Below are 23,969 nucleotides of genomic sequence, written 5' to 3'. Positions count from 1 at the left end.
GTAGTTGATTCAATTTCTTTTCAGTTGTTTGTTGTATTGTATGAGTAATGTATGTGAGTGTTTCAGTACTGTAGTATAGTACAAAATACACGAACCTCACGTTTTATATCTTTTTTTATTGAAAAATATAACTGCAATAGACAACAAACGTGTGCATAGTAATAGCAATTAAATTGTAATTGCGTCGTAAAGTACCGTTGTTTAGGTTTATCTTATTACAAATATAATATTATTTATGTGCTATCGAAAATTATTGTGGTTAATTATAATAATTTATAATTCAGTGAATATTCAATTTCAATTTCTTATTATTTCGGAAATATCATCCATATTAATAAACTTATAAACAGAAAAAGAAAAATCGTAAACTTAAATATATAGAATGCTTCTCCATCTACAATACATTTTGGAGTTATGGAGCATATGTTTGCAAACACAAGCAACAAGGATGTTACCACTATTCAACATACGTTGCAATATTATATAATTCAAAAGAAAAGTATAATTATTCTCTCTTGTTTAATCCAAGAAAATATTGTCTATAATACAGTAATATTCACAATGTCGATGAGAAATGATACGTTTTGTTAATAATACAAGCCAACCCGTAGCACCGCCCCCAACCATATAGCAACCCACAGCACCCCCACCCCCATAATGCAACTCATCCCGCTGTACCGACGTTGACTCGTATTCAAGCCCCCCCCCCCCCCCCACCCCCCATATATACACTGTTCAAACCGTACTGGTTTAGCTCTCTGTACGGTATCTATAATTTGTATAGTATACTACACATATTCAGTATCATATAGGCCATAAGCCCCTCATGTGATACATATATGACACTGTATTTCAGAAATGTGCCTGATACAGTACATAGAACCCATCGGGTGACCCCCACTATGATTATAATTGAGATGTTGCTGTTTGCTTTGAGCCTGATCTGGAGTTCGTTCCCACTATGATTATAATTGTGATGTTGCTGTTTGGTTTGAGCCTGATCTGCTGTGCGTTCCCACTATGATTATAATTGAGATGTTGCTGTTTGCTTTGAGCCTGATCTGCTGTGCGTTCCCACTATGATTATAATTGTGATGTTGCTGTTTGGTTTGAGCCTGATCTGCTGTGCGTTCGCACTTTGATTATAATTGTGATGTTGCTGTTTGGTTTGAGCCTGATCTGCTGTGCGTTCCCACTATGATTATAATTATGATGTTGCTGTTTGCTTTGAGCCTGATCTGCTGTGCGTTCGCACTATGATTATAATTGTGATGTTGCTGTTTGCTTTGAGCCTGATCTGCTGTGCGTTCCCACTATGATTATAATTGTGATGTTGCTGTTTGGTTTGAGCCTGATCTGCTGTGCGTTCCCACTATGATTATAATTGTGATGTTGCTGTTTGGTTTGAGCCTGATCTGCTGTGCGTTCGCACTTTGATTATAATTGTGATGTTGCTGTTTGGTTTGAGCCTGATCTGCTGTGCGTTCCCACTATGATTATAATTGTGATGTTGCTGTTTGGTTTGAGCCTGATCTGCTGTGCGTTCGCACTTTGATTATAATTGTGATGTTGCTGTTTGGTTTGAGCCTGATCTGCTGTGCGTTCCCACTATGATTATAATTGTGATGTTGCTATTTGGTTTGAGCCTGATCTGCTGTGCGTTCGCACTTTGATTATAATTGTGATGTTGCTGTTTGGTTTGAGCCTGATCTGCTGTGCGTTCGCACTTTGATTATAATTGAGATGTTGCTGTTTACTTTGAGCCTGATCTGCTGTGCGTTCCCACTATGATTATAATTGTGATGTTGCTGTTTGCTTTGAGCCTGATCTGCTGTGCGTTCGCACTTTGATTATAATTGTGATGTTGCTGTTTGGTTTGAGCCTGATCTGCTGTGCGTAGTTAACGTCTGCTGTGAACTGCTTGTGCCAATTCGCCTTGCCCTTTTGTCACGGAGAAGTTTGATCTTTTTCTTAACCTGTAAAATGACGTCACAGTAATAATTTCACAGTTTGTTTATCACCACCCACCTATGATGATTAATGACAGTATTTCATATTAGCATAGGAAGCTTTTAATTTGTTACTAAGGATGAATGTAAATTAGTCATGAGGCCTACGTCATTATCCCAGTCGTTTTTTTACATGACAAATACAATTACCGTATACACCCATCATGCCAATTTACACAGATTTGTGGTAACGGTAAGCGGAAAACAAAAAATATGAATCTTATGTTTAATTATTTATGATCATTTACACAAAGCGCGGGGCGGACGGGCGTTGAGCGAAAACCCCGCTCAGGATAGAAACAGATTCTACGTGGGATAAGCTACGCGGTTTTCCGCTAAATTACCGCTCGTATGTGTAATTATAAAGTATTGTCTATCAATACTTACCTCATTGTTTTCCAGACAATGAAGAAAAAATATAAATACACCCTAAAATTAAAAACAAAAACATGTTTTTATTAAGAAACTTTCAAAATACACAATGTTATACTATGCAATTAACCAGTGTTACTAATGCTTGCTATAATAATACCAACAGCTAAACGTCCTTACCTGCAGGCCGTTGAAGATTACAAACATATACGAGAAAAGTTCATCGTCAGATAGTCCTGCTATCAGTCCAAAAATCCAGGTGAGCCCAAGTATGGGTTGTAAGAATAAGACGGCTTTAATGCAAGCTCTGTTAACAAATGACAGTAACACCGATAATAAATGGAAATGAAATGGAATCTCATTAATTATAATATTTAATAATAGTGGGGAACCTAATGTAATTCCGTGAGATTTTAATGCTCAAGTTGAGTTCTTGGCAGTTTTGGAATCCTTAGGACCAGCAGAATTCATTGCAACTGGGGCCCAATTTATCCCGACCCTATTTTTGCCGCCATCTTGGATTTCAAAATGGCCCATTTTGTACTCAAAACTGATAATAGCTCCTATTTTAAACCAGGGATGGATTGATGGAATGTATGGATAGACCGTGGATGAATAATTAATGATGATAGTATAAACACCCTACTATGATATGATATAAGTTTAGAAAGGTTGCCTTTAATTATTAACTATTTATTCTTCAATGTTTATAGGGGCTAAACTTGATTACATCTGACTACTGTTTAGTCCTTCTCTTGATATTATGTTTTATTTATGTTTATAATATTTATTTATAACTTATTTTTGGGTAAATAAGAAAAAGAAAGAACTTCATTATATATGATTACACAATCAGGTAAAAAGAAAAACCTGTTTTGCATTGTGGTCCTGTTTTAGATTATAGTTAATTTAATAATAGTTATAATAGTGTAAATAATAATAATAGTTAGCTGGAAGCCGCGAGATTGTGGTACGCGATAGTATGAGCATTTGAATAATACATTTTTTTTTCTTTTAAATATAAATAATATATATAAAATAAAACCTGTGGCGTTCCATAGTCTCCTTTCTTTGGTTTGCTTGTAAGTTCATGAATTGTCTGATAACTAGAAAGGTAGCAAGCGAGTTAGCCTGAAAAAAAAAGAAAAGAATGTCAATGAACAATATAAACTTAATTTAATATGCTAATTAGTTGTTTCACTCAGCCACGAGAAGGAATGTCAAACAACAAAATGTATAGTTAGTTAAAACGTTCATCTGAATCTGTAAGACTTTGCAGTTCAGAATGAAACTTTAACATGGATTGGGTGCAGGTGAAATGTCAGAATCAAAATGCAAAAACGTAAATGTGTAATTTAAAGGAGAACTGAGGAAAAACAAGGATGCATTAAAACGATTTAAATAAGACAACTACCAGCATCGGACAGCCGCAAATTCCCTGGCAAATCAGCTTCGTTGAAGGCTGTAGTTGATGGAGAATCTATACAACTCTGGTAGGCAGTTCCATATTTTAATGGACGATTTTTAATAAGGAATAAGCATGTGTTAATTTTAACTAGCGAAATCTCAAGAGAAAACGTAAGTTTAACTTATTTATTCATTGGATCTATAGGCCTGCTTGTATTTTAAAAGGTGATTCAATCTTACCAGTACTACAAATGCAGCAGTTGCAAAAAATACGAAAATACTGCCACTCTCAGCGGAGAGCCAACACCTATAGTTAGAAAGAGTAAGCCTAATTAAGCCAAGTATAAACTATTGGCACCAGCAACAACACCACAGACATTATTTATTTAAACTATATAGAGGATGACGAAACATAACTATTTTTTTATTTAACTTGACTTGATACAGACACAAAATAGGCACATTGTTTTGTTATATAACATTTAAAGATCATTTGCATTTTGGTATGTGCAAGGCCCATGAGAAGACAGGAGTTGATCTAGGCCTCTCTGACAAATAAGTTGAATTGAAAAAGTATAGACCTGTAACTTACAATTCCGTTGCTCGATATTCAGTAGTAAATATTCCGTACGTACAGGCCACGAGTATCATAGGAACAACTGAAAGCAATGGTAAAAGAAAGCTGTCATAATTACTACGAGATTAAGTTGTAACTAGTTTTTTTTTAGTCGTGTTCTGGTGTTTTGTTGTTTTAAACTTTGTCACTGCATTAGCAATGAACAATGCCAATGGGATTCAACAGAATTAATAACTTTATAGTAGGTAAAATGGAAATTAAATAAAAAGTTTAACCCTACCCCATCCGACGCCACTGAAAGTGTAGAAAGTTTTTCGAATTAGTTGATAGTTTCGTGAAGCCATGTATAAATGTACGCCCTCAAGTAGCATCCAAATCAAAGCAGACGTATACGAATAATGTGTTAATATTGCCAAAGCGTCACACACACCCTAAAAAATAAACAGTATGATATTCATTAAATTATAAAGCTTGATTCTTACTACTGTATGTGTTCTAAAGTATTTTCTTTGTGTAAACATCTTTATTTTGTTTTCGTTCTGTGCTATTTGTTATTTGTTTTCTATGACAATACTGTAACGTACGGTGAGAGTCAATAAAGAATTAATTAATTATTCAATTCAAATTAAATGTTGCTAGAACAATAATCAATTCATATTCTTTAAACATGTTAACGTATTCTTGACAAAAGTAGGCCTATTCACCATGAAACCTACACACAAGAAATAAGTAAGAAACATGTTAACAACCTTATTTTCCGTGCGCTCGATTCCAACTAGAAATAAAAACTGTGCTATTGCCAGTGTTACGCAGAGACTGAAGTGTACTTGTATGCTAAACGTCCGACGAATCCTAAATTAGAAACATAGACATCATTCGTGTGTAACGCTCTGTCTACACTATCAAACTAGTTTGACAAAAAAGGTGTGATGTGCCCAAATATAGTTGTGATACCTAAATATGGTAGTGATATACCTAAATATGGTAGTGATATGAAATCATCGTGTCCATATATGGGCACATCGCATTTTTTGTCACATAAAGTTTGATAGTGTAGGCAGCATTAGTCATCATCAGTCGTTGGTTTTACTTTGTCATTGATTATCTTTCATACCAGGGAAAGTGTGTTACCCCTAAGTTGTATTTATCTAATGCTTGCTTGCCTCCCATATTGTAGAGTCTTTTGTAAACGTCTGTTGCCCTCATAATTAATTGAATATTAACTTGATTTTACGTTCTCCTTTTTCATAATAATAGTATACAATGCATTAATCGAGATAGATATACCTAAGGCCTTGTCTACACTATCAAATTTTATGTGACAAAAAAATGTGATGTGCCTATATTTGGATATAATGATGCCATATCACTACACCGTATTTGGGCATATCACTACCATATTTGATGGAGTAGACAGAGCTTAATATTAGTTAAATGCATGTAGTAAGACTCATGAATCGAACGATTGATTGATTGATTTACGTAAAGCTGTTCTTATTTTGTTAACGAATAGCTGTTAAACAAAAATTAAGCAATCGTAGGCCTACATCTTACCCAACATAGATAAAAATGCTCCCGGATGCAACGAGGCAAATCAGTGATGTGCTGATGATAACTTTAGATAGAACAGAAAGCGGCGATGTATCATTTGACTCTTGAGTCTATGTGATAGAAAATTGCAATATTAATTAATTTTATCATTCCTTTATTAAAATGATACGGATACCAGTTAATACAGTAGTATAGAATTTATATACCAAAATTATTTTTTTCTAGAAGAATCCAAATTTAATTTATTTTATATAAATAAATTCAATAACAAATTTGATTATTAGAAAGTTTACAGAGTACAGCTTTTGGTCAGTTTCAACCTCTAAATGATAAAACTATTGTCCGCTAACAAGTTATCGTGTACGGGATAAAATTGAGATAAAATTGTACGTGGTAAAAAAAGGACAAACTAAAACTAAATTTACGGGGCGCAGCTTGGGACAAAATTGCAAATGTCTCAAACTTCGTCTCGTAACCATGTACATACCGTGGATGAATCAAGTGAAAATAGCACTGTAAAGCTGGTTAAATGGTTACATCTGCACAAAGTGTGAGTAGTGTTACTTGAAACGAAGTTACAACCATACGTTGACCAAGAGTTTCTATTTTTCGAGAAAAAAAAAAAGTTATACAATTAACAAAACCGAAAACTCTAAAACAAGAGTTAATATAACTACCTCTTCTTAAATTATTTGAATTGTTGATCGACTGTTTTTTTCTCGAAAGTTAGTAAAGCTTGGTTCCCATTAAGTCGCAACGCAAAGGCGTAAGCGCAACGTAAGTGGGTTGACCACCAATCACAAGCGACAGTTCGGATAATCCATCGTTTGGTTAATCATAATGTGACCATATTTGGAATAATTAATAAGTACCTACACCAACCATGATGACGTTATCGCTATTATTAAAATAATTAAAGTTATTTAGTCAATAAGAAATAACATTTTCCTGCTTTTAGTTTTTTAATACAACTGTCAATTCATATTTACAATTGTGTGAACCGTGGCAGCAAATTAATAATATGTAATATTAACAATAACAAATATCGTGGTAGTAATATTATTAGTACTCAAAGCGCCTAATTTGTACACAATGGTTCGATCGCCTACGCATTTTGATCGTAAAAATGACTGTATTTTATGAAAGGCAACGTTCATATTAAGCGCGGATTCCGGCCCAGAATGTGTGTATATTTATTCCGGATTTCGTACACAAAACGTACACGCGTGTGATCGAAAAACGCAGCTCGGGTAATGGCTGCCGACTAAATCTAGGCTCAGTGTGAACGTAGTTTTAATGTGAAGCTTGGTTCACTACGGACGCAACGCAAGGACGTATAACACAACACAAGCGAGTTAACCAATCAAATGCGTTGGATTATGCCAACTGTCGGTTGTGATTGGTTAACTCACTGCGTTGCGTCTGCGTCCTTGCGTTGTCTCCAATGTAAACCAAGTTTAAAGATGAGGAAAATTGCGAGGCGTGAAAATTGCTCAAATAACTTACGACGAATATGTATCAGTATCCCAATAAACACAATAGAATATTACTTCGTCTTCGCTGTTTAATGTCTGTATAAAGTATAGCAATTTAAAATCATTATAATAATAACATATAGATTACTGCATGATCAATAGACACGCCGCAGTTATGCAATATACGCTTAATTTATATATAGATTGAACATTAGCACTATGACGTATAAGGGCAATAACGAGTGTGGCGGGAAAGGCGGGCATGAAGAAATTGTAGCTAAATTTGTTTGAGCGTTTTTCTACCACACCACTTACAATAGAAATAATTTATTTTATTTCAATTCGCAATCAACAGCGGGAAGCCACACTCGTAATGTACTTTAAGTGTAGCTTTAAATTAAGAAGATTGTTATTATAACAAAAAGTACACTGCAGTATAATAACAATATTTAAGTATGTTCAAATCTATCTAAGTGCTTTTGAATAAATCTATATCAATTTTTAATCAAAACGTGTCCTTCAGAAACAGTGTTATATAATAAATATCATAAATATAAATTAAGGAATAATAGTTAAGTTGATACGTATTCAAATACTATTGAACTGCAATTGAATGAGTAATAATATTCGCGTGCACAAGAAAGCATTTATTATTTCAAAAATGGCAATATAAACAATACACTTTCACTTAAAACAGTTTTTATATTACATTTTTTGGTACTCTGAAACTAAAAGTCTTCATGATAGTTTTTGTCCTGTTTTCCTTTTAGATTCATGTTCTGCATCACACAAGCTTTTACTTTTTTAATTTTTCCCCTCTTAGTTTATTCATTAACCTATAAATTATCTAATTTATTGGTCAATTTAATTTAATCAAATTATTGTTAATTTATTATTATGAACTGCTATTGTGATTGTGACGTCAGAACCACGCTTTAATGTGACGTCACTATTAGTATAATTAATTGAAAGTAGGCTTACTTGTACCATTTCAAAGAGCATCTCAACGTAAGATCCTTGCTTTATTTGTAATATAGTGCCGTTCGATTTTAGTTGAATACTAACTATAACAGCGACTCTGGTAGCAGTAACTTGAGAAGATTCTAATTCATTAACTGTTGCCGTGGTTACCATGTTGTCACTTTCGGTTGAAATAATTTCAGATGATACAGTAACAATCACATCTTGAAATATACAATTTTACAAAAACACAATTTAAATTTATATTGCGCAAATGACAATAAATGGAAATTTGATTTTCACTGAATTAATGAATGATTGAATGAATGTTATGATCTATATATAGCATCAGAACAACTACCACCATCATCGACATCACCATTGATATATCATAATAGCATGCCCTAACCAGAAATGTCTTACTTTTAAATTAATTAAAACCACGCCATGACCTAAATTCGCGCCGTTTGAGATGGAGCAACTTTCAATGCCCCTTTAGCCACGGTTAGGACGGATTTTTTTAAACGAAAATGTTTCTTTATACAATTTTTACTGGCAGAGTTCATCATGAATACACTAATTAGATGGAACCAGACCATTGGACGAGAAACTGATGTTTGTTAATATCACATTTATTATGTAGGCCTAATATTAATTGTGTGCATACCTTCATATGGGATAGCAAATGCTGGAAAATACACCGCCGTGGTATAATCGCCAGCGGGAACATTGATCGACACGGATTCGTTCACTTCCAGATATCGTTCAACAGTTACAACTAATGGAAAAATAATTCATAAAGTAATAAAAAAGATGTAGTGTTCCTCCAAAATGATCAAAAATGAAGATTAATTATATCAGACTTAGAATCGGTTATTTTTTAGTCATTTAATCAAGTTAAACATTTCTCTGTAAACAAATTGTGATTGGCCATCTGGTTGTTTTGGTAATAACTGATCATGCGCATTGGTTAAAAAATTAACCGACAATTTTGTTTTGGCTACGGAAACACGGCCTATGTCAGATCAAACAAAACTGTACCCACCTTGCAAGCAACCACTTGTATTTGTAGCCTTGTCTTGCTAATTTAAAGAAAAATGATTTATTAATAACAAAGCAATAACATAATTGTAATTACTTCGTAGATATAGCCTATCGTATTGATTAACGGTTTTATCAATACGAAGGCGAGTTTAAATGTAAATTACACCCGAATCGACCTTGATACTAAATTATAAATTGGGACTATGATCTGAGTCTCTCATCTTTACGGCGTCGTTATCACGATATGATTGATTACACCGTAATAATAATTGATTTTATTAAAAAAAAGTATAGTAGTAGAAGTAGTTTATGTTTTGCAAATAACTAATAAAATTGATCATAAACATTGCGTTAAAATATGAACGCTCAGCATCAACACGAAAACGGTGCAATTGTGAACGTCAGGTCAAGTCGTGACGAAACGAATAAACACGACATTTGGCGCACGCGTACAAATACAGTTTACGCACGCATTTTATGGCACACTCGTACAAATACAGTTTACGCACGCATTTTATGGCACACTCGTACAAATACAGTTTACGCACGCATTTTATGGCACACTCGTACAAATACAGTTTACGCACGCATTTTATGGCACACTCGTACAAATACAGTTTACGCACGCATTTTATGGCACACTCGTACAAATACAGTTTACGCACGCATTTTATGGCGCACGCGTACAAATACAGTTTACGCACGCATTTTAGCATTGTTTTCTTTCTTGTGAAACAATAAATTAAAAATATGTAACAAGGCGTGCATCATAATAATTGTTACCACAAACCTCTTTAACAATGTCGATAATTTCATTTGATTCTTCTTCATCATCCTGAATACCTGATGAGAAACATATATTACTCGTCACTATTGGTTCGGTAGAGGATTGGCTGTCTAAAGTAGTCGGTTCAAGACTACCTCTTTCAGAAAGCATTTCAACAGGCGTCGTCAAACCAGATGGTGTTACATCAGAGGACATTGTATCAGAAGGCCTCGTATTGCCGGTCGTCTCAGAAGTCGTCCCATCATAAAGCGTTACATCGGTAGTCACATAGGGCGACGTTACAAAAGACGTAACATCATACGTAGTTACATGGGGTGACGTCACATCAGAAGTCGTCACATAAAGCGACGTTGGAGACGTCACATCAGATGTTGTAGCATACGGTGACGTCATACTAGAAGAAGCCACATCGCCAGTCGTCGAATAAGATGACGTCATACTAGAAGTCGTCACATCTGAAATTGTCACATCTGATGACGTTATAGAAATTGTAGCAGAAGATGTTAAATCAGAAGTCGTCACATAGAGCGACGTCATACTAGAATACGTCACATCTGAAGTCGTCATATCTGATGACGTTATAGAAATTGTAGCAGAAGATGTTAAATCAGAAGTCGTCACATAGGGCGACGTAATGCCAGAAGTCGTCACATCAAAAGTTGTCACATGTGGCGACGTTATAGCATTAGTTGGTGACGTTGTGCTTGTTAAGGTAGTTGACATTGAAGAGGTAGTGGTTTCCTTTTCAGCAGTAGAAAATATAGCTTGTGATGTTGATTCCGTATATTGACCTTGATGAGAAATTAGACACAGGAATATACGTAGGCAAGATAATATTTAAACTACTTTGAATGAACTTAATGGGATGCTCACGAGTCGCATACATTTAAACACTTTTGTTTTACACGATAGAATTTTAGATTTAAATAGGCATCAGGTTTAAAAGTGTAATGCCAGTCTTGTCTTAGGTTTCTGAATGGGACGGATCAATGCTTTGCTGGTGGTCGAGTGACGCAGAAAACGTGTCGGGAGTGGTATTTTAATATAGTAAAATAATTTTAGTACACTTTTGTTCACTGGAATGACATTATCTATGAGGTATTAATGGTATTGATGGATCCTCTACGAATATCATAATAATAGTAGTACTCTACTTACAATTATATTCAACATGTAGTACTTTATTCGAATTTGTAAAACATGTGCTCAGTAAAGCAGTGGGATCGGAGCAAGTCTGCTGACCATTACATATGTCTGAAGTATCTTGCGTGCAATCATCGCAAGAACCAGTTACACTTCTCGTACAGTCGTTTCCTTGGTGATGACATGTCTCGGCATTTACGATATTTACACTTCCGCCACTGGTACAGTCTAACTCTGTTGCTTCGTCCTCACAGAGTATGACGTCTGAATAAATTAAAGTTAGACAGTTTTTTGGAACAACGAAAGGTAAATTTGTTCATTTCATGACCTTTGATTGGTTGTTGGACAAAAAGTGGAAACAATTCGAACTACTATAATTTCGATGAAGCCAAAAACTCGAATGAACTATAGAATTTGTGTCGGATTAATTAGTAGATTAAAACACGAATACGATAAAATATGATAAAATGTTTATACTCACCAATGTTTGTTCCAAACGTTTGTGCTGACAATATACACGTTAGCTACATCAATGACATACCAATAAAAACAAATTAAAATAATTACAATTACTCAGTTTTGGAAGTTTCAGGCAAAAACAAATAGCCTCTGCTCAAGAAAAACAAATAACAGTTACTAAAACTATACATGCAAGTTATTGTGAAGTATAAACTGCAACCCTGGCTCTCGCAACACATGTATTGAAAATACCCTACTATACGCATAGACCTACACTTTCGTTTTTAATATAAAGCTATCCTGTAACATATTACAGTGTTTAAATTTAAAAGTTCGTGTAGCCCAAAATTGATATTAAAAAACGGTAAAAAAAATGGTATTTAAGATGCATTGTCTCCCAAAAACATGAAAAATGAAGATTAATACTCTCCAATAATAAAGGTAAATATTTTTTTCCGATCGAATTCTTGGTCAAAGGGAATACCTACTGCATGTAACATTAAAATGAAAGAAATAATGTGTTTTCAGGGGGACGATATATCTTTAAAATCTTACTAAATAAAGCTTGAGCAAGTGTTTTAACTCCTTTGTAGGGCTAGGTCTCTTCGTTAACAATAACCCTCCACTCATCTTCAGTATGAAATCTAGATAATATATCAAATTAAATCAGCAATCATATAGTATGCGCGTTTTAATGATGATGGTACGACTTTATACGCGCGCGTGTAAACAGTGTTGGTGTCACCGCCGATGAATAACATGACAGTGCTGTAATTCATTTTTCAGTTTAGTTTATTTCACACAACATATTATATATTCATTTGTAATGATATAAATAAATATTATTTCATTGTGCGTGGCGATTTCAATAAGCCATATCGGCTTCAAGTCTGAACCTTTATTCACTTATTCTTTAATTCGTGATCCAATGTATAATGTTATAAAAATCAATTGCTGAGCCATAAATTACATTTCTCGTAAATGCACATAACCAAAACTTTGGTTGTGTTGAGAGTGGTTAATTTTTAGTGAAAATGTTTTCTTTGAAAGATAACATTACCCATTAATAACACAGATTGATGACTTATGTCGTTGTTAATTAAGTATCATACGCAATGTGTTATTGTAACAAACTTGTAGCTTCCTCAAAGTATCCTTATTGATAATTATACCATTATGACTCACAATACATTTAAGCAGTATGATCTAAACAACATGAATTTCCAACCTTATCGCAACATTTACTAACATAATTAACCAGTTTAAAACATGTTGCAGAAGTAAACGAGATATTAAATAATGATAAAACAGAGGAATAAACTAATAATTTTAATCGTACTTACATCGTCAGCGTGTAACGAAATTTCGTTTTACAAAAACCGAACCACCGTCGACGTATTTCTTACAACGCGTCTTCAGACTGAACTCTACTTTGTGTGTGAAAGAGAAAATATTGTGTGAACACCAATGATAATCGAGTATGCGAGAGCGCCACCAAGCTAATGGCTATAAAACGATACAGACAATAGGCATTATGATTGTTTATTGACTTTTGGTAATATGTTTGAAAATTTTACTGATTTTCAATGACTTAAGCAGAGAAGAAATTACTCTCTTGCTACCCTTATGTATAAGTGTGTTCGTGGTGCTGCACCAGATAGACTTTGTAATGAAATCGAGATGGTAATAGACAGACATAGATATAACACGAGAGCTTCTGAGACATTAAATGTTGTTCCCCCGATACCAAACACGAATAAAATGAAAGAACAATCACTGAGGGTCGCAGGGGCAAACATATGGAATAACATACATTTTGACATTCAAAATTCAATTTCCATTAATGCGTTCAAATCGAGTTATAAAAACACTTTTTTGCTCTAGGGAAATACTTTTAAAAAAAATTTAAATCTGTTCAGTGTATTTTTTTTATGTGGTGTATTCTTTTTTATGAACATCTTTTTAACTTGGATTTTTAATCATTTTTTTGTATTTTTAATGTATGGTTCTCAAAGTTTTGTACTATTTTTGACTGTTTAATTTTAACATTTTTTACTATATTAAGAAACTATGTATTAAATAATTTTATGAACATCTTTTTAACTTGGATTTTTAATCATAATTTTGTATTTTTAATGTATGGTTCTCACATTTTAGTATTTTTAGACTGTTTAATTTTAGCAATTTTTAAGAAACTATGTATTATATAATTATGTATATTGTTATGTTTTATGCTGGACCTTTTGAAAAACAACAATGTCCCCTTTGTGGGACAACGTTGATATTGTCATCCAGTAGAACTATTAGTAATATCGGGTGCTGTATATGGAGCTGGGGTCCCGTTAGGCATTTGAAATCAGCACTGCTGACTCTTATGGCAGCCCCTGCATCTAGTATCTGCCTCAGACGTATTGACTTATGCCTTTCCTCTGGTGAAGGTGGGCACTGGACGAAAGTCCTTGATCAATGTTAGGACCAATCAAGGTGCTTTAAACAGTCCTGGCTTTGTTTGTATCAAACCTGTTAGTGGCGGTAATTATCGCTGTTGGTTTTGATTGAATAAAATAAAAAAAATGAAAATAAAAAAAAAATGTTATTTTTCTGTGTAAAATTAATTGTTGTTTCGATTTGTATTTAGGGTTTTCCTTAAGATAATTTCTTCCAAATTGCAAAAAGTTTGGTGAATTATATTATGAAAAATTACCGTAGCTACATTTTATAAGAAAGAGCTTATTCCACTCGCTCAGCTTCACCGCTGTCTAAAAATATGTTTCTGTCAATGTTGCATGTTGCCAAAGATTAGTCGTAAACAATGAATGTTAAACCCGGAGCCAGACTTTAATCACAATTTTCATTAATGATTTTCATTGAATTATCAGCATGTTGATGATTACAGAAACAGAAAGTATAGACTTACACCAAATTTAAGAAGTTACGTGAATACAACATTTTTTATTAATTTAACAAATTAGGCCTAATAAAACTCAATCTTTGTCTGATTAGCCATCCTATAAAACGATCGATAGATCATGTCCTTGTGAACGCTTTATTCTAATACTTAGTCTAAGTCTTACTCTAATAGCTTTCCGACTCTAATAGAGTATTTAATCTTCAAATCATTGTTAATTTACTGTCAAGTGTCATCTTCATATTTTAAGTTTGAATTCAGTATTGTAATAATTATTGACGTTCAACGAACTATTAGGTTTATAGACTTAAAAAATAGACTTAAAATCGATATTGGAGTACTACTACCAAGCATCAAATTGACGTTCAACGAACTATTAGCCCTGTAGACTTAAAAATTAAACTTAAAAATCGATTGGAGTAGTATTACCAAGCATAAAATGCTTGAGTGTCGTTTAGGCTATAACGCCTTTTGAATACAGCAATAATATCAATCAATAAACAGAACACACACATTATAAATAATCATAATAATATGCTTAAATCATAAGGTTATTTTTCACAAACGAGTTTGTGGAAGGGAACACATATTTCTCCTCTTTTGCATTTTGTTGTCGAGAAAATGATAATTTTTTCTCAAAAGCACGAAAATGAAGAGTAATACAATCAGACGTCGAAGGCCAATTTGGATTTTTTTAAGTTGCTTAGTTCCGCATGAAAAAAAAACCTGTTAAATTTAAATTTGTCTGAGAGCCAATGTGAAAATGTTTTTGCTTTGAATTAATTTTTTTTGACAGATAATTTTTTTTTTTCGATTCAATTTTCAATCAAAGTGAATAACTATTATGTAACATAAACTGGCATTTAAACAATATTTGTTCAGATAAGAGAGACAATATTTACTGCATACATCACTTTTAACCATTTCACCAAACTTTCAAAATATCGGTTTGGGAACTCTGATATTTCAAAACATACATTTTTATATTATATTTACGTATAAATTGCCGCCTTTTGTAAAACCCACATGCTAAAAATTGTACATATTTTACAATAGCCCAAACGAAGCAGAGTGTCGTTTTGCTTTTAATCTCAAATCTTCAATACTTGCCGCCTTATGTGACGTCATTACCCCACCCATTAGTGTAGCCAGATGAAACGGATAACTAGCAGAAGGGAACATGAATAATGGATGCGGGAAGAAAGGTGCTGCGATAGGCCTAGGCTCAGGTGGTGTAGAGAGGTTCATCTGGAGCTGAGCCTGCAGACGATCTATTGGTAGCTTTACGGATCCTACGCTTAAATAAGGAGCCACGTGACATGAATCGATTGGTAACGGTTTCCCGACAAAGTTGCCCCCAAAACCTATAAGTAAAAAAAACCACATTTGTTGTTACTTAATAATACAAATAATACAAAGTAGAGAAAAGTTTGGATGTGATATCATTGGTGACAATTTGAAGAAACGCCAAGTCTTAACCAAATCTTAATAATAGAGCCTTGGTTTTTGAAAATTATATACATTTAGGCAATCTCCTCAAAGAAAGCCGTAAGCGAATTGATTCAGTCTTGATTGTAAAAAGAATTCACTTGTAATGGTGGTAATAAACCGGTTATTTTAAAGAAACAAAATAAATGTATAAAAAAACAGGTAAAAAAATACTTTTTATCACTATATGCTGATTAACAACACGTTTTATTTAAGTTCTATATACTTGTTCTTATGTAAAAGGGTCCTACAAAAAAACGAAGCTACAGCTTTTTTATGCAGGATCCCTGTTGTCAGTTGTACTGTAATTATGATGTACTGTAATTGATGACTAAATAAATGTGGAATAAATGAAATCGGTATACAGCTAGCCCAAAAGTAAATAAATAGATCTCTGGTAATGTTTACGTACTTAACCAAGCAATAGGATCTTAAGGAAAAGCGAGAAAGAAAGAAAGCAATTTAATGTAGATGTGTTTGATAGCCTTGGTTTGGTTTAATTGAGATGTATTAAATGAATTATTCAGTTTATCAATATTATAATTTTCCAATGGGTTCTCTGTATTAGATGAACGAAATATAATCATTTTGTTTTATTCTTTGCAAAAAATAATGAGACTGAGCAAATATTACCTTTCCCTACAGTAGTTTCTTGTTTTCGACATTTTGCTCGTCGGTTTTGAAACCAAACCTAAAGAAAATATATTATTATTATTTTAAATTAATGAAAATGAAACACAATAATTTATTTCTTAATTTTTCTAAAGCAAAACATGTGGAATTATAATATAACTACCGCAGAATAATAGGAATATGTACAGAATATGTACATTACGTTATTAATAGTTAGAAGAACTAATATGGGATTTATCTATAGTTAGTAACCTAAATACATGTTGATAGCCAGTCTGATAGAAATACTAAAATAAGAAAGATCTTCGGCTTTAAAAAATGCCTGATTTTTCTTAAAATGTCCAAATAAGGAGAAACGTACAATAATAGGTAATACCACATACACTACAACCATGTGTAATGTGCCCAAATATAAGTCAAAACTTACCTGAACACGTGCTTCGGAAAGTCCAAGTTTACGACTTAGCTCTTCACGCATGAATGCGTCCGGGTAGTGCGTTTCATCAAAGAGTTTTTCTAGTTGGTTTAGTTGTTCCATTGTAAAGTTCGTTCGACTTCGTCGTTGTTTGATCTTTGTTTTTTCTTTGATAAGATTCGGATTTTCTATTTTATCTGATATGTTATTATCTTTTGACGAATGTAATTTTTCTACAGTTTCTGTAAGGAATACAAACCCCGAAAAATAATTAAATAATATATATGATTGTAAATAATAAAAAAAATCTAAAATAATAATATGCTATGTCTACACTGTCAAACTAATTTGACAAAAAGTGCACATCATATTTTTTCTGTGTACAAACCCTACTACTTTATAAACTTGTGAAAAAATTGTGAAATATTTATTTTAATTAATGTTGCACAGGACAAAAGAAAAATATAATTTGTAATGCCTATATACTATTTTAATCGTGTTTCTTTATGTAGGCCTACAATCAACTGGGTTGATGTGGTAAACGAAAGGCCCACTACAATGGTGTGAAAATACAAGATACAAGACAATTAATATTACCATTACCTAATTGATTTCTTTGCTCTACTTTCTTCGTATTGCTACAATGTTCAACGTTTCTTGTTTCGTAACTGACTAAATTGTATGATCCAGCATCAGAAGAGGTATCGTCATTAACTTCGTCCACCTGAACGTCACGGAGGCAACTCCAAAGTGTCTTGAGAGGTGCTACATTTTTTCCTGTAGATTTTGAATTGTCTTCATCTGCAAATGAGTTAGAAACAAAAGCTTGGAGTTGTTCCATTTTCGAATATTGTATTTCTCGGTCAAATTATTTGTTTTTTCAATAAGTCTGAATGATAGTCCATGACTTAACAACGACTATAGTTATTTGCTAAATTAGTTCGTATCACGTTGTCGTCCTCCTCCTTCTTTCTATATCTTTATTTCGTTTGTTTTGTTCTCCTTTTTCTTCTGTTGAACTTAACAATTAATTGGAAACCGTAGTAGGTTTAAGTTCTACCAGAGATAAAAACAAACCAAGGCAAGTTCACAACTCAGACATCAAATCATTTACCAGCTTAAATTATTTGTTCGTCGTTTTTCTTCTTTCTTTAGTTGTTTTGTTTTCTTTTTCTTCTTCCAAACTTAGGAATGAATTAGAAATAACGACAGGCTTAAGTTTTACTAGAGACCGAAGCAAAACGAAGCAAGTTCGTAACTAAGAATTCAAATCATTTTCCACCAGGTATTTATACAAATTTGGACAAACCATTAGTAAATTTAATTCAATTAATTACTTGCTAATTACTGATAAACGGCAGAGCTGTTTCACTTGGTTGGTTTGTTTGTTAAACATAATCCAATAATACACTTAATTCTCTGTACCAAATTCAATCACTGCTAATTGTTTGCTCCAGTAGAACGGGTGCCGTGGTTAACAAAAGGCTGCGGGCGTAATTAAGATATTTGATAGTATATTTTTAATACGTAACAAATTGTACGTTAACTTGTTATCGTTCATTAATATTACAAAGGAGGTTCAGAAACATTTACAAATCTTAAATATTGCAAAGTTAGCTGAACAATTTTGTTGTATATAGGCCTTTATTCATGTTTAATGACTTCAATGAGTAAGACGGAATGTGTTCATGTTTTAAGTTGTACTTTTAAAATGTCCACTTTCTAAAATATGTTATTGTTTGTTTTGATCTTTGAGTGAAGATTGGAAACAAATATTGACTGAATTATTTAAACTTACTTGAGAACCAAGTACGAAGTTAGCCATTCTTACTCAATTGTAAAAATCAACTCAATTGATTTAGTCAACCGATTTTCTCCTCTCAACTCTTATGGGATAATTTGAGAAGAATTTGCACTCGAAATAATTGATACAAAAATAACATCTATTCTGTAGTTTTTAAATTATTTTAATATTGATGAAGCATATTTATTGTTAATAATAACAAACCTTGTTCACATTTATTATTATTATTATACAAAGCTTTTCAAAATGGTACACAAACTGTTTAGCCGTCGTCGTCGCTGACAGGTATAGTTTGTTATTATTCTTCATCAATAATTATTGAATCTAATAAGAAAATTGTTTAAGATAACAATAATAATAATCTATCGTTATGATAAGACGACAATGTTAATAATACTATTGTAATAAAATACTTTCTTACAATCTTCATAATTGAATGACTCAAGTCAGCCGTGTGTCGTTGACTCCAAATCTGCAACCGTTAACATGATTTTAATCGTTCCATTTTGTTGCTAATTTAATTGTGGTGATTAGAAACAATAATTTGGAATAATGAAAACGTTCTAAGAGCAGTGAAGTCGAATTAGTAATTGGTAATCTCTGATTCTAATCATGTTATAGAATTAAAAAGCCATTAGGCAAGAGGACTAGGTGTCAATATATCGTATTAAGCTCACAGTGGTGCAATCTCAGAGATCTCTCATAATGTGAATGACGTCATTAATATCGAGTGATATTTAAATTGAAACGGCAATTCTTTTCATGAAGAAAATATAAAGACCCGTCTATATGCAATCGATAACCTACATAAATATAAGTACAATAGATATTGTAATAATAAGGTTGATTTAGCGTACATAAACTATTCGATGTTTTTAAAAAATGTAAACGAACTTTACAATATTGTTTTGTGCGTGACAATTGCGTGTGTTCATGCAAAACATCGGAACCAGCCAATTTGTATTTTAATGGTAATTATAATTTAGTTAAAAATAATTATATATTTCTAGTGGTAAGCGCATATTATTCAATACTACGACCCACTAATTCAGTGGTAGCTCAATTAAGAACATGGGAGAGTAGTATATGGAAGGATATGGTCTACGTCAGAACCAACATTGTGGAAATGATAGTAACAATAACAGTGTATATGTAATTACTTATCTTTTGTATTTATCGCTGACTTTACTTAACACTATAGACATTATAAATAGCCTAAGTTTCTTTTAAGTTCAAAGGTCAAATATGATTTTCAATAACAATCGTATTTGTTATCAAATTGATCATTGCACACTAGCCATTTTGATGAACTTTGTTTCCACACTTATATATATAAACTTTATTTATTCAGGAGACTGATGTACAGCACAACTCGTCGTTCAATCAACATTGATTGTTTTTACACAAGTTTCGTGATATGACAAAATAACACCATACAATCTGTCATTGCTCAGCTGCAACGTGGCAAATAGTTCCAGAGGTAGGCCTAAATATTCTATATTATTAGTTTATGAATTCTAGTAGGCCTAATGTTTAAGGTATATTGAAAATATACTTCTTCAAATTCAATATGTAGTACATACCAATTAATTATGTTAAGTTCTTCAACATTTAAATGGTGTTGCATAGGCACATTTATAGTTCTCTGTATATTAAACTTAATATACTTTTCATTTTTACCATTTGAATAGGGAAAGTAAATAATGGCCGGAGATGGAGGTATACAGGGATTTTGGGAACCACATACAGCTCGGGCAGATTGGTGTGAGCAAAATTACGAAACATCGCTATATGTTGCTGAATTCTGTGAGTAAATTTCTTATTTTTATGTCTTACTGGGGTTTAAAAATGGAGACAAGAATGAAAGAAAGTTTCGCATATTTATTTATTTTCAGAATCATTATTTCATTCATAAAGGTTTCGACGTTATTTAACGAATATTTCTGATGGTTTGTTTTCATTGTAGGGAACACGATATCAAATCTGTTCATCTTTATTCCGGGAATTCTGGGATTATTCCATAGTATTCGGAATGGAACCGAGTTGCGTTTTGTCGTGGGCTATTTAGCAATATTAAGTAAGTATTTGTCACTTTGTCTAGAGGGCGACGTACATTGAAAGAACATTGATAGACTTAAACGTCATGTGAAATATCAATTTAGAACAACATTAAGATATGCCTACCAATTCTAGTGAGATATGGTTGTATTTTTGGAGAAAGATATTAAGATACTAAAACTGCCTTCTTCCAATGTGTAGGCCTACTTGTTCTTATTCAACACTAAAGCTCTGTCTACACTATCAAACAAAAAATGTGATGTGCCCATATATGGACATGATGATGTCATATCACTACCACGTTTAGGCATATCACTACCATATTTGGGCAAATCAAACTTTTTTGTCACATAAAGTTTGATAGTGTTACTGTTCTCTTTGTTCAAAATCTAGCTGTTGGAATTGGATCATGTTTCTTTCACATGACACTCAGTCTCACAGGACAGGTAAAATATTGTTCACTATTTTTTGCCATTACTTTTATGATGTACGATACATATTATTTCGGTGGTCTTAACCGTAACTGTTATTCGATCTAGCTTTTCGACCAGCTTCCAATGATATGGGCCATCACCGTCTACATGTTTTGCCTGTGAGTATCGACCGGAAAGTTTTTGAAATATACAATAATTAAATTAATATAGAATGGTAAAGATATTCAATAGCAACACAAACGAAATCAAACTATTTTGTATTGCATTAAAGTCTTTTGTGTCACTTTGTAGAATTGAAACTCAATCATCTCGACAAAAACAAAACATATTTCTATCTTTGGTGCTGCTTGTTGGATCTGTAATAGTTACCATAGTAACAGTTGTTAGTCCAACGCCATTCTTATTTAGGGTACGTCCATTTTAATTAGTTGCTTCTGAGTGGTGGCAGAGATGATGATTATGATGATGATAGATGATGATTATGAGAACGGTGAGAACGGTGACGACGATGATGATAGATGATTGATGATGATGACGGTGACGATGACGATGATGATGATGACGATGATGACGATGATGATGATGATTATGATGATAGATGATGATTATGAGAACGGTGACGACGATGATGATGATGATAGATGATAGATGATTGATGATGATGATGATGACGGTGACGACGACGATGATGACGATGATGACGATGATGATGATGATTATGATGATAGATGATGATTATGATGATGACGGTGACGATGATGATGATAGATGATGGTGATGGTGACGATGAGGATAATTGAGATGACAAGATAAATTAATATGTGTAATGTTGATAATTACCTTTTCTATTCAACATTTATTTAGACAGCATTCTTCATCAACCTGCTGATAGTTGTCGTTCTATCAATATATTATGCAAGGTTAGTCACGTGACAATTACCTCACAAGCTCCTCCACAAAATTATATTATTATTAGTCATTTAGAAAATAAATTGAATATTAAAATCTATTGCACAAAATAAGTTTTTTCAGCAAAAGTTATTGATAACATTTTCCAAATTTCAGAAACTATCGTTGTAACAAAAGTTACTTGCTGTTGTCTTTGATGTTCTTTGTTCTTGCTGGATTGTGCTGGGTTGTTGACCGGTTTGCATGCCCAGAATTAAGGTAATTTCTTAATCTCTGTTTACACAATCAGACTAGTTTGACAAAAATGTGTGATAGTACTGTTCGTCCAAATACGGTAGTTTTGCACAAATATGGTAGTGTATGACATCTTCATGCCATGTGTCACATAAAGTTTGATAGTGTAGACAGAGGTTACCTTTTGTTAAATCATTCCAATGCTTTATTCCAATACCTTTATAAAGACCACAGTGAATCTGTCTTTACATTTTTCTTACTTTCGATTAATTTTAGGGAAGTAAGGGATTCTCTGCCACAATTTGTTCAGCCGGCTCTACAGCTTCATGCCTGGTGGCACGTTTTCTCGGGGCTAGGCACTGCTTTCCATGCCATTTTTATGTAAGTAAAAAGGAAATTCATGTAACACATTTAAAAATATATAATTGGTGTAATTGGTGTTTTTATATTTGCATTTTGATGACTTGATGTTTATAGTAATCCACCATTTTCAGTTTTTGCTGCTGGTGTGGATGATGTTTTAAACCATAATAAATAAATACTAATAGACCTAAATAAAACAAAGGCTAAAACGATTCACTTTCTTTTACATACCGTATGATTTATGAATATCAGGTTATTGATGCATGACATGGAGAAGTTATTTCTCCAAACGTAGGCCTATTATAACAATATTTTATTTTAATTCCTTAAATTTAACAGTTACGATCTACGAAGCAAGTTTTTAAATCACAAGCCGTTTTTAAAGGTATTAATATTATTATTTCGACAGACTTTGAAGAAGGCAGCCACTTAAGTTGTGCCCAAATATGATAGGGATGTGCCAAAATTTGGTAGTGATATGACATCATCATATCCATATATTGGGCACATCACATTTTTTTTCACATAAAATTTGATAATGTAGACAGAGCTTAAATACAGTTTAAGATAAGGGTTAAGTTCAGGCTTATTTATCTTTGTTTACACTTTATATTTAAGCTAATAATCTATTTTATTTGTTTCATAGAAATTTGTTGGATTATTTCCGTATTTGGATGTCAAAATCGATTCACATATTATCTAACTGTGTTCTTCGTAATCATGCCTGAAGTCAAACGAAAAAAAACTCTGATGATGGAATTAATTTGACTTACGTTTGTACTACTATAATAAAATAGACCGACATGATAACATATATCATATTTTGTAATGCAAAGGCCGAAATCAGAAAATCAAAGAACACCGTTCGACGGAAAAATTCAAACGATGGCACTTATGACTTAAACAATAAATAACGAAAATAATCATTCATAGACAGGT

The 23,969-nt window shown here is 33.0% G+C and overlaps 4 protein-coding genes across 5 annotated transcripts; 1 reads left to right on the top strand and 3 right to left on the bottom strand.

Moving 5' to 3' along the window:
• Window positions 1-1,824: 1,824 nt before the first annotated feature.
• On the bottom strand, window positions 1,825-7,479 carry LOC144842751 (adhesion G-protein coupled receptor D1-like). Its single transcript, XM_078699269.1, has 11 exons — window positions 7,423-7,479; window positions 6,404-6,518; window positions 5,920-6,026; window positions 5,115-5,217; window positions 4,646-4,796; window positions 4,381-4,447; window positions 4,029-4,095; window positions 3,427-3,512; window positions 2,562-2,688; window positions 2,397-2,438; window positions 1,825-1,976 (listed from the first exon to the last, which is right to left on the bottom strand). Exons 5-11 carry the CDS (start codon window positions 4,734-4,736, stop codon window positions 1,851-1,853), a joined length of 606 nt encoding a protein of 201 aa, XP_078555395.1. The 5' UTR covers window positions 4,737-4,796; window positions 5,115-5,217; window positions 5,920-6,026; window positions 6,404-6,518; window positions 7,423-7,479; the 3' UTR covers window positions 1,825-1,850.
• On the top strand, window positions 3,558-23,914 carry LOC144842750 (alkaline ceramidase 3-like). Of its 2 annotated transcripts, none has more exons than XM_078699268.1 (12): window positions 3,558-3,874; window positions 20,384-20,512; window positions 20,724-20,838; window positions 20,999-21,109; window positions 21,484-21,536; window positions 21,630-21,682; window positions 21,816-21,933; window positions 22,389-22,444; window positions 22,590-22,691; window positions 22,944-23,048; window positions 23,370-23,415; window positions 23,677-23,914. In XM_078699268.1, exons 3-12 carry the CDS (start codon window positions 20,736-20,738, stop codon window positions 23,731-23,733), a joined length of 804 nt encoding a protein of 267 aa, XP_078555394.1. In that variant the 5' UTR covers window positions 3,558-3,874; window positions 20,384-20,512; window positions 20,724-20,735; the 3' UTR covers window positions 23,734-23,914. The 2 variants fall into 2 exon arrangements, with proteins under 2 accessions (XP_078555394.1, XP_078555393.1); XM_078699267.1 differs by having other exon boundaries at window positions 3,558-3,959.
• On the bottom strand, window positions 8,965-14,928 carry LOC144842489 (uncharacterized). The gene is made up of 5 exons (XM_078698938.1): window positions 14,916-14,928; window positions 11,341-11,589; window positions 10,186-10,238; window positions 9,397-9,433; window positions 8,965-9,129 (listed from the first exon to the last, which is right to left on the bottom strand). Exons 1-5 carry the CDS (start codon window positions 14,926-14,928, stop codon window positions 8,987-8,989), a joined length of 495 nt encoding a protein of 164 aa, XP_078555064.1. The 3' UTR covers window positions 8,965-8,986.
• On the bottom strand, window positions 15,740-18,069 carry LOC144842487 (short stature homeobox protein 2-like). Its single transcript, XM_078698935.1, has 4 exons — window positions 17,832-18,069; window positions 17,241-17,470; window positions 16,814-16,871; window positions 15,740-16,056 (listed from the first exon to the last, which is right to left on the bottom strand). Exons 1-4 carry the CDS (start codon window positions 18,067-18,069, stop codon window positions 15,740-15,742), a joined length of 843 nt encoding a protein of 280 aa, XP_078555061.1.
• Window positions 23,915-23,969: the final 55 nt, after the last annotated feature.

Source organism: Antedon bifida, chromosome 5, assembly GCF_963402885.1.
Source record: "Antedon bifida chromosome 5, ecAntBifi1.1, whole genome shotgun sequence".
Taxonomy (NCBI): domain Eukaryota; kingdom Metazoa; phylum Echinodermata; class Crinoidea; order Comatulida; family Antedonidae; genus Antedon; species Antedon bifida.
This window is presented reverse-complemented; position numbering and strand designations above follow the sequence as displayed.

Bases quoted from the DNA above. Each gene is read 5' to 3' on its own strand.
- LOC144842751 (XM_078699269.1), bottom strand. From the start codon at position 4,736: ATGCTACTTGAGGGCGTACATTTATACATGGCTTCACGAAACTATCAA. The intron at 4,096-4,380 runs GTAAGTTACAGG...TTCTAACTATAG, and splicing joins GAATATCGAGCAACGGAATT to GTGTTGGCTCTCCGCTGAGA. The intron at 3,513-4,028 runs GTAAGATTGAAT...TTTTTTTTTCAG, and splicing joins CTGCTGCATTTGTAGTACTG to GCTAACTCGCTTGCTACCTT.
- LOC144842489 (XM_078698938.1), bottom strand. The intron at 10,239-11,340 runs GTAAGTAGAGTA...GTTTCTCATCAG, and splicing joins ACTACATGTTGAATATAATT to GTATTCAGGATGATGAAGAA. The intron at 9,434-10,185 runs GTTTGTGGTAAC...TCTTTAAATTAG, and splicing joins TTATCGACATTGTTAAAGAG to CAAGACAAGGCTACAAATAC.
- LOC144842487 (XM_078698935.1), bottom strand. From the start codon at position 18,069: ATGGAACAACTCCAAGCTTTTGTTTCTAACTCATTTGCAGATGAAGAC. The intron at 17,471-17,831 runs GTAATGGTAATA...TATTCCTTACAG, and splicing joins AGAGCAAAGAAATCAATTAG to AAACTGTAGAAAAATTACAT. The intron at 16,872-17,240 runs GTAAGTTTTGAC...TATTTTCTTTAG, and splicing joins TTTCCGAAGCACGTGTTCAG to GTTTGGTTTCAAAACCGACG.
- LOC144842750 (XM_078699268.1), top strand. From the start codon at position 20,736: ATGGCCGGAGATGGAGGTATACAGGGATTTTGGGAACCACATACAGCT. The intron at 21,537-21,629 runs GTAAAATATTGT...TATTCGATCTAG, and splicing joins CACTCAGTCTCACAGGACAG to CTTTTCGACCAGCTTCCAAT. The intron at 22,692-22,943 runs GTAATTTCTTAA...GATTAATTTTAG, and splicing joins TTTGCATGCCCAGAATTAAG to GGAAGTAAGGGATTCTCTGC.